The 9931-nt window shown below is 49.0% G+C and overlaps 1 protein-coding gene across 1 annotated transcript in view; it reads right to left on the bottom strand.

The window, feature by feature from the left end:
- Window positions 1-9486, bottom strand: part of NAPRT (nicotinate phosphoribosyltransferase) — a 35318-nt gene extending 25832 nt beyond the window's left edge. The window contains exons 1-2 of the mRNA XM_015823362.1: window positions 9279-9486; window positions 381-508 (exon numbers count right to left, since the gene is read on the bottom strand). Of these exons, the coding sequence (XP_015678848.1) occupies window positions 381-508; window positions 9279-9486 (336 nt within the window). The remainder of the gene's footprint in view (window positions 1-380; window positions 509-9278) is intronic.
- Window positions 9487-9931: the final 445 nt, after the last annotated feature.

The following is a 9931-nucleotide window of genomic DNA, read 5'->3' as shown; positions in this document are numbered from 1 at the left end:
CCCTTCTTCCTCCCTCCTTCACTTCCTCCTTCCTTCCCTCTCACCCTTCCCCTTCCTTCCTCTCCCTTCTTCCTTTTTCACACCTTCTTCCTCCCTCTCCTTCCTTCCTTCCCACCCTCCCCCTTCCTTCCTTCCTCACCCCTTCCTGGCCTTTTTTCCTTTTCATGCCTCCTTCTTCCTCTCTCCCTCTTTCCCTCACATCCATCCAGCCATCCTCCCTTCCCTCCGCACTTCCTTCCTTCCTTCCTCCCTACCCCCCCCCCAGGTAAAAGGAGTGCCAGGATCCCGTCCTGCTCTTCTCCTGGAACCAACGTGGATTGGTTCCACGCTGCCCTACGTCAGGGGGGGACGTGGCCAGACGTCACACTCAAGACCCTCACCCTGCAGAAGACCACGGAGCCCTCCGGGGCGGAGGAGATGGAGACTTCAGAGGCATCCACCGTGGCCAAGTATTCAAAGAACGCGTCCTCCGTTGTGGCAGGAAGGACGGACTTGAGATACTCAATATCTGGAGGAGAAAAAAAGAAGGGGGAAAGCCAAGTAAGTAATCCAGAACACGGGGGACACTTTTTAAGAACACACACACAAAAAAAAAACTCACAAAGAAAGGGGGGGGGAAGCAATCCTTCCAACCACCAGGAATTCACCAAGTCCAGCTGTTTCGCAAGCGTGCTTTTCTTTCAATATGACAGCCAGCGATTGCTCCTCATAGTTTACTTTCTACAGAACGATGATTAACTGTACCCCTTATTAACTTACAACCACGATGCTCAGAAGTTGTAAACCGGGTTCACTGATGCGACCGACCCGATTTGAAGACTCTTTTCCGCAGCGGTCACTAAGCAAACGCGGTGATCAGTAAGAAAAGTAGCTTGCGGAAAAAGGAAAGTAAATCTAAGGGTTTTTTGGGGGGGCAAAAAGTACTGAAGTGTGGCCCAGTGACCCTGAGATGCTGCAAATGGTCGTGCGGACCGGATGCCGAGCATCTGACAGGAAGTCACACGATTGCAGGGTGCTGGGCAGCTGGACCTCAGAAGTTGGTCAGAGGTACCCCTGGAAGGCCGGTCATGATTTCGACCGGTTGCGATAAAGGAGGAGATTTGTAGGTCAGAGCTGAACTGTGGGGTCCCTGGATGCTTTCTGAGCTGGGTGGTTTCCTTGCAGACGTTTCATGACCCAAGTAGGTGACCAAAACTGGATGCAGTATTCCAAGCGTGGCCTTACCAAGGCCTTGTAAAGTGGTAGTAACACATAATAATAATAATAATAATAATAATAATAATAATAATAATAATAATAATAATAATAATAATAATAATAATAATAATAATAATAATAATAATAATAATAATAAAGTTGGAAGGGACCGTGGAGGTCATCGAGTCCAACCCCCTGCCCAGGCAGGAACCCTACACCATTTCAGACAAATGGCTGTCCAGTCTCTTCTTAAAAACTTCCAGTGTTGGAGCATTCACCGCTTCTGGAGGCAGGTTGTTCCACTGGTTAATTGTTCTAACTGTCAGGAAGTTTCTCCTTAGTTCTAAGTTGCTTCTCTCCTTGATCAGTTTCCACCCGTTGCTTCTTGTCCTGCCTTCAGGCGCTTTGGAGAAGAGCTTGACTCCCTCTTCTTTGGGGCAGCCCCTGAGATACTGGAAGACTGCTATCATGTCCCCCCTCGTCCTTCTCTTCGGTAAACTAGACATACCCAATTCCAGCAACCGTTCCTTGTATGTTTTAGCCTCCAGTCCCCTGATCATCTTTGCTGCTCTTCTCTGCACTCTTTCTAGAGTCTCAACATCTTTTTTACATCGTGGTGACCAAAACTGGATGCAGTATTCCAAGTGTGGCCTTACCAAGGCATTGTAAAGTGGTATTAACACTTCACGTGATCTTGATTCTATCCCTCTGTTAATGCAGCCCAGCACTGTGTTGGCTTTTGTGGCAGCTGCAGCACACGGCTGGCTCCTATTTAAATGATTGTCCACTAGGACTCCGAGATCCCTCTCACAGTTACTACTATTGAGCAAGGTACCCCCTATACTATACCTGTACATTTGGTTTTTCTTGCCTAAATGTAGAACCTTACTTTTTTCACCATTGAATTTCATTTTGTTAGATAGCGCCCAGTGTTCAAGTCTGTCCTTCACTTCACGTGATCTTGATTCTATCCCTCTGTCAATGCAGTCTAGGACTGTGTTGGCTTTTTGGACAGCTGCAGCACATGGCTGGCTCCTATCTAAGGGATAGGATTCCAAGATCCGTCTCACAGTTACTACTATTGAGCAAGGTACCCCCTATACTATACCTGTACATTTGGTTTTTCTTGTCTAAATGTAGAACCTTGCTTTTTTCACCCGTGAATTTCATTTTGTTATGATGTGCGGGTAACTGGCACAGTTGCCGCCCGTCTCAAGGTCTTCTCCAGCTTTCGTTTCTCCGCAACCGTCTCCCTGATAAGGGAGACACATTCCTTTCCCAAGAGAAGAGAGGCGGGAGAGGGAAAGTAGAAAGCGAAAGTTATCCCAAGCGGAAGCATGCTCCCCCAAACAAGAGCACATAAGCATGGAGACAAGATGGTCGCCACGATGTAAAAAAGATGCTGAGACTCTTGAAAGAGTGCAGAGAAGAGCAACAAAGATGATCGGGGGACTGGAGGCTAAAACATATAAGGAACAGTTGCTGGAATTGGGGATGTCTAGTTTAATGAAGAGAAGGACGAGGGGGGACATGATAGCAGCCTTCCAGTATCTCAGGGGCTGCCACAAAGAAGAGGGAGTCAAGCTATTCTCCAAAGCGCCTGAAGGCAGGACAAGAAGCAACAGATGAAAACTGATCAAGGAGAGAAGCAACCTAGAAATAAGGAGAAACTTCCTGACAGTCAGAACAATTAACCAGTGGAACAACCTGCCTCCAGAAGCTGTGAATGCTCCAATACTGGAAGTTTTTAAGAAGAGACTGGACAGCCATTTGTCTGAAATGGTATAGGGTTTCCTGCCTGAACAGGGGGTTGGACTAGATGACCTCCAGGGTATCTCCCAACTTTTTTATTATTATTATTATTATTATTATTATTATTATTATGGATCTGGGGCCCTAACATGCCCACACAAGACTCCCTCTTGCAACATCTCCGGACAAGCTGAGATCCAGCTGTTGGGCAGAGAGCAGGTGTGCTTATATCACAGTTTGTGAGTTGCACACAGTTTGTGTTCACCTGGTGTGGAGGAGACACACTCCAAACCTGGAACTCCAACGACATGAAGACACACAGGCTAAAAAGAAAAAATGAACCCGTTTCTTAATTAGGGAGGAATAAAATACTTCTTAAAATTGCTCTATTTTCTTTGTATACAGCAACACTCTTTACTGCTAGTCCCCAACTTATAACCATTCGTTTAGTGACCATTCAGAGCTAGGTGAGACCTGACTGAAAAACAGGTGAGAGGGACCTTGGAGTCCTAGAGGACGATCACTTGACCCTGAGCCAGCCGTCTGCAGCAACAGTAGCCAAAAAAGCTAACACAATCCTGGGTTGCATAAACAGAGGCACAGAATCAAGATCACGCGAAGTACTAGTACCGCTTTATAAAACCCTAGTAAGGCCACACCTGGAATACTGCAGCCAATTTTTGTCACCATACTGCAAAAAACAGAGTTGAGAGTTTGGAAAAAATTCAGAGAAGAGCAACTAGGATGATCCAAGGCCTGGAGGCTAAAACATACAAAGAACGGCTGCGGGACTTGGGTTTGGCCAGTCTAAAGAAAAGAAGAAACAGGGGTGACTTCATAGCAGTGTTCCAGTATTGGGGGGGCTGCCACAAAGAAGAGGGGGTGTCCATCTATTCTCCAAAGCACCAGAAGGCAGGACAAGACGCAACGGATGGAAACTAATCAAGGAGAGAAGCAACCTGGAATTAAGGAGAAACTTCCTAACAGTGAGGACAATTCACCAGTGGAACCGCTTGCCTCCAGACATTGTGGGTGCTCCAACACTGGAAGTTTTTAAGAAGAGACTGGACAGCCATTTGTCTGAAATGGTATAGGGTTTCCTGCCTGAGCAGGGGTTTGGACTAGATGACCTCCAGGGTCCCTTCCAACTGTGTTATTCTGCAAGGGTCTCCTACTTGATCAGGGGGTTGGACTAGAAGACCTCTAAGGTCCCTTCCAACTCTGTTATTCTGCAAGAGTCTCCTCCTTGAGCATGGGGTTGGACTAGATGACGTCCAAGGTCCCTTCCAACTCTATTATTCTGCAAGAGTCTCCTGCTTGAGCAGGGGGCTGGACTAGAGGACCTCCATGGTCCCTTCCAACTCTGACATCTTGTGGAAACTGATGTCCACTGAAAGAAGTGGAATGGCTTCAGAGTCCCGCACTCCTCTGAAGAGTCAGAATTTGGACTCCTCACCTCCAGGTGGATTCAGTTAATAGCAGTTGGATCAGGAAATCCATAATCCACAGAGCTGAGCTTCCCCTCCCGGTTTGGCTGCAGGTCAGCAACCATCCGCCAGGGATGCTTAACGGAGATTTCTGCCCGAAAGAAGCAATTGGCCCCTTCCAATCTCCCCTAAACCCAGCCAGAAACGCCACACTCACAACCGGCAGAAATCTGGCCACATCCGATCCAACGGCCGTGGCTGAATAGCGAGTGCCGGATGTCAAGTTCCAAAGCCTGAATAAAATCGGGATGAAACCGAGGAGAGTTGAAAAGAATAAATATGAGGAGGCCTTTTTTTTAAAAAAAAAACAGCCACGGAAGCGGGCGAGCAGGGAGACAGGTTAGAATCTGCACAAAGTGTTCCTTGGTTGGTTTCCAAGTCCATTGATGTTGTAATGTAAGCCGTCCCGAGTTGTCGGATTAAAAGGGGTGGGAAGCAACAGATATTTCATAAGAGATTAAAAAAAAACATAAATTAAAAAAGAATCGGAGAAACCAAAGTCAGAGGAAGCATCCGGAGACATAAAAAAATGGGGAGAAAATTGGGGAGGAAAAAAAAAAAGCTGGTTGAAGGATTCTAAAATTAGACAGGGGGCAAACCTCTCCATTAAAACAAAAAAAAATGCATTGGGGGGGCTTTTAAGAACTTAAGGCCAATGTCCTTTTCTGGTGAACGTTCTTACCGCTTTTAATTTCCTTCTGGTGTGGTCCTTTATGCAGCACCATCCTAAACACAGAGTAATAGGAGTGGAAGGGACCTTGGAGGTCTTCTAGTCCAACCCCCTGTACAGAGCAGGTGATCCTATACTATTCTGGATTTTCTTTGGCCTGGATGGGAAAGGTACACAGGATCATAGAAAAAAAAAATAACAGAACAGAATAATAGAGTTGGAAGGGACCTTGGAGGTCATCTAGTCCAACCCCCTGCTCAGGCAGGAAACCCTATACCATTTCAGACAAATGGCTGTCCAGTCTCTTCTTAAAAACTTCCACTGTTAGAGCATTCACCGCTTCTGGAGGCAGGTAGTTCCACTGGTTAATTGTTCTCACTGTCAGGAAGTTTCTCCTTGATTCTAGGTTGCTTCTCTCCTTGATGAGTTTCCACCCGTTGCTTCTTGTCCTGCCTTCAGGGGCTTTGGAGAAGAGGTGGAACCCCCCCACCTCTTCTGACAGCACCTCAAAAACCCAAACCAAAGACTCTATATAAACGTTAAAGGTTATTTTCTGACTTTTTAGAACTTGCACAGGCAAGGAACCTAGAGGAAAGTATTTTCTCTTTTTATTTCATTTTTTCTTGAAGGTGCCCTGTAATTACCAGGGACCTGAACAGGTTCTCCTGAAAAATTCTTGAGGTGGGGAGTGTGGGCAATGGGAGGGGGCAAGCTTACATAAATCAAAAGCCACAGCTGGGCAGATTGTGCTGTGTGGTAGAGAAGAACGGCCGAGTTCTGAAGCAATAATCCAAAGGAATAATAATAATAATTAATAATAATAATGACAATAATAATGACAAAAAAAGTCTGGAGAGTGGACATGGCAGTGCCTGGAGACAGCAGAATAGACGAGAAAGAACTGGAGAAGATCACAAAATACAAAGACCTACAAATAGAAATAGAAAGACTGTGGCAAAAGCAAGCAAAGGTAGTATCTTTAGTAATATTGGGTGCAATCCCAAAACAACTTGGGTGCAATCCCCTTGGGTGCAATCCCAAAACAACTGGAGCACCACTTGGACACCATTGGCATTGACAAATTCGCCATTAGTCAATTGCAAAAGGCGGCCTTACTAGGAACTGCTTCCATCCTGCGACGAGATCTGTAATACCATCAAACCTCCACATCTGCCTATCCCAGGTCCTTGGGAAGGACTCAATAGGTAGACAAAATGCCAAATCCAGTCTGAACATCTGGCTGACTGTGCGATGATCCATAATAATAATAATAATAATAATAATAATAATAATAATAATAATAACAACAACAACAACAACAACAACATGACACGCAAAGCTGTAAAGCTACTGTTTGAAAACTACAACTGCACAACTGAGGCAGGGTGCCGAGTGGAAAAAAATAAAACAAAATTTAGTCGGGCATAGAGCCAAGTGAGAGAAAAAAAAACACAAGCTTTTTTTCTGGAAACACAAAAGTTTCAGCTCTTCTTCAATCCAGTTGGTGCTTCCTTGCCCACAATTCAACCATGTGAGACAACAACATATTTACTACAGCAATTTGCGTGCAATCTAATCAGCCCTCTTCTGAGGACCTTATAATAATAATAATAATCATAAAGTTGGAAGGGACCTTGGAGGTCATCAATTCCAACCCCCTGCTCAGGCAGGAAACCCTATACCATTTTGGACAAATGGCTGTCCAGTCTCTTCTTAAAAACAGTGTTGGAGCATTCACAGCTTCTGGAGGCAGGTTGTTCCACTGGTTAATTGTTCTCACTGTCAGGAAGTTTCTTCTTAGTTCTAGGTTGCTTCTCTCCTTGATCAGTTTCCATCCGTTGCTTCTTGTCCTGCCTTCAGGCGCTTTGGAGAATAGCTTGACTCCCTCTTCTTTGGGGCAGCCCCTGAGATACTGGAAGACTGACAGATGCCCACGGCAATTGTCCCATTCCAATTTTTATACTATGTATGTCTGTATTTTATATATAATAATAATAATAATAATAATAATAATAATAATAATAATAATAATAGTTGGAAGGGACCTTGGAGGTCATCTAGTCCAACCCCCTGCTCAGGCAGGAAACTCTATACCATTTCAGACAAATGGCTGTCCAGTCTCTTCTTAAAAACCTCCAGTGTTGGAGCATTCACCGCTTCTGGAGGCAGGTGGTTCCACTGGTTAATTGTTCTAACTGTCAGGAAGTTTCTCCTTAGTTCTGGGTTGCTTCTCTCCTTGATCAGTTTCCATCCGTGGCTTCTTGTCTTTGCCTTTGGAGAATAGCTTGACTGCCTCTTCTTTGGGGCAGCCCGAGATACTGGAAGGCTGCTATCATGTCATCTCTAGTCTTTCTCTTCATTAAACTAGACATACCCAATTCCAGCAACCACAGACATTAAGTGAGTCCCTGCAGTTGTTAAGTAAGTAACCCAGTTGTTAAGTTGAATCCAGCTTCCCTTATTGACTTGGCTTGCCAGAAGGTCGCAAAAGGGGATCACGTGACCCCCCTTGGGACACTCCAACCGTCGTAAGTACATGCCAGTTGCCAAGGGTCCCAATTTTGATCACACAGGGGACAGTACGACGGTCGTAAGTCTGAAAAAGTCACTTTTTCCATTGACGTCGCAACTTTAGTCCCTTCAAACAGTCTGAAGGTTTGAAGATCTGGGGGCGGGCTGGGTCACCCCCGTGTCAGGTCCCAACCCTCAGGAATCTGGGGGCCCATGGTGCTCAGCGTGAGAAGCAGGTCTTAAGCCCGTGCAAAAGACCGTGTTCCATGTGTGTTCGCACATGTGAGTCCGTGTGAATTCGTGCTGGAGATTAAGGCATTCGAAGCTAATGTTGAATGGTCACTAAATGAACGGTTAAGCTGAGGACTAGCCACACAAATAAATAAATGTTACAAATAAATATGCAGGAGCCCCAGACGAAGGCTGGATGGGAAAAAATGGGCCGTCAGCCGGCGGGGTAAAGTTCCATGGGGAGTTTTTTTTTGCCCCAACTATGCTGTTTGCACAAAACACTGCTGAAAAATGTTGCAAGTGTGCATGCCCCATTAACCGACATGCATGCGTGCATGCCCTGTTTGGATCCTCTCCAAACTCCGATTCAGCCACGCTGTCGCTCCTCCTCCAAAGCCACAAGCCTTATCCAACCCGAGGCGTCGTTCTTTCAAAGAGCCGAAGCGTGCAAAGCAGCCCCGGTTTGCGTAATAAGGGGAAACTGAGGCAGGCAGCCTCTGAGGTTTTGCACACACCTGCCAGCCCCAATCTGGGATTCACCGGGGATCCCTCGTCAGCTCCTCTGCCGCTTTCAGACACATCGCTCTCCAGGCCTGCCCATCTTCCTCCCCGGAGCTCGGCTGCCCCCCCAACATCTGGACTGGCAGCTGGCCCTGGCCTGCCCCATGGAAGACAGCTCCAATTCCCACGTGTGTGTGTGTGTGTATGTTTGTGTGGCCCCTGGCCTGCCCCATTGAAGGCAGCTTCAATTTCCACGTGTGTGTGTGTCTGGCCTGCCCCATTGAAGGCAGCTCCAATTCGTGGGGGGGGGCTGTGTGGGGGGGGCAGCACAATGCCCTGGCCCATTGAAGGCAGCTCCAATTCCTCTGTGTGTGTGTGTGTGTGTGTGTGTGTGTGTNTGTGTGTGTGTCCCCTGGCCTGCCCCATTGAAGGCACCTCCAATTCCTGTGCGTGTGTGCGTGTGTGTGTGTGTGTGTGTGTGTGTGGCCCTGGCCTGCCACATTGAAGGCAGCTCCAATGCGTGTGTGTGTGTGTGTGTGTGTGTGTGTGTGTGTGTGTGTGTGGCCAGCCCCTGGCCTGCCCCCTTGAAGGCAGCTCTCTTCATCTCCGGCCAGGGAGACGGGCCTGCCGGCTCGGGGTTCGGAGCGGACTCACCCTTGGGAAGGGAGACCACCAGGAAATCCCACCGCGAGCAGGGTAAAGCCCTCAAAGGCCCGCTGGGCCACCCGCAGCCGGGAAAGGCGCACGTGGGTCGGGGATTCCGGGGAATCCCCTTGGGAAGCCCGGCACCCTGGGCCACCCCCGAGGCTCAGCCCCCCCCGCCTCTGCCCTCCCCCCCCGCCCACCCACCCACATGGCCTGGCCTCCGCCTTCCCCAAGCGGGCGCCCGCGGGCGCGCCTCTGCAGCCGCCTCCCGGGGGGGAACTCACCTGCCGGGCTGAATCGGAAGGCGCGCAGGAAGGCCAGGCAGTCGCCCAGGCCGGCGCCCAGGGCGAAGGAGCCCTGGAAGGGGCAGCGGCGGAAGAAGAGCTCGAAGGCGGCCGGCTGCCGGTGCCTCCCGGCCCGCCAGTAGCCGTAGGCCATGGTGAACTGGTAGAGGTCGGTCAGCAGCGCCAGCGAGCCCCGCGGAGCCTCCATGGCCGGCTCGCCCGACGGCTCCGCTCGCTCTGAGCCCGGGCGCCGCCGCACGCGGGGACCCAGGCCGGGAAGCCCCGCCCCTCGCCGCCGGCCCCGCCCCCAGACGCCCCGCCCCTCCGGGGCTGCCCGCAGGAGGGGAAACCCCGCCTCCCTGCCTTCACTTGGATCCATTGGAGCCTTTGCTGCTCCGGGCCCGGGACTGTCAATCAGGCGCCCGCGGGCGATCCGAGCTCAGCCCGGGAACGTCTCTGGCAAGGGTCTTCTAACTTGGCCCTTTCATGACTTGTGGACTTCAACTCCCAGAATTCCTCAGCCAGCGTGCCTGGCTGAGGAATTCTGGGAGTTGAAGTCCACTCCACTTAAAAGTCTATATCAGGGGTCTTCCAACTAGGCCCTTTCATGACTTGTGGACTTCAACTCCCAGAATTCCTCAGCCAGTGTGCCT

The sequence above is a fragment of the Protobothrops mucrosquamatus genome, unplaced genomic scaffold (genome assembly GCF_001527695.2).
Source record: "Protobothrops mucrosquamatus isolate PMUCROS unplaced genomic scaffold, P.Mucros_1.0 scaffold1848, whole genome shotgun sequence".
NCBI lineage: Eukaryota > Metazoa > Chordata > Lepidosauria > Squamata > Viperidae > Protobothrops > Protobothrops mucrosquamatus.
Note: the sequence above shows the minus strand (reverse complement) of the source record. Positions and strands in the feature narration are given on the sequence as shown.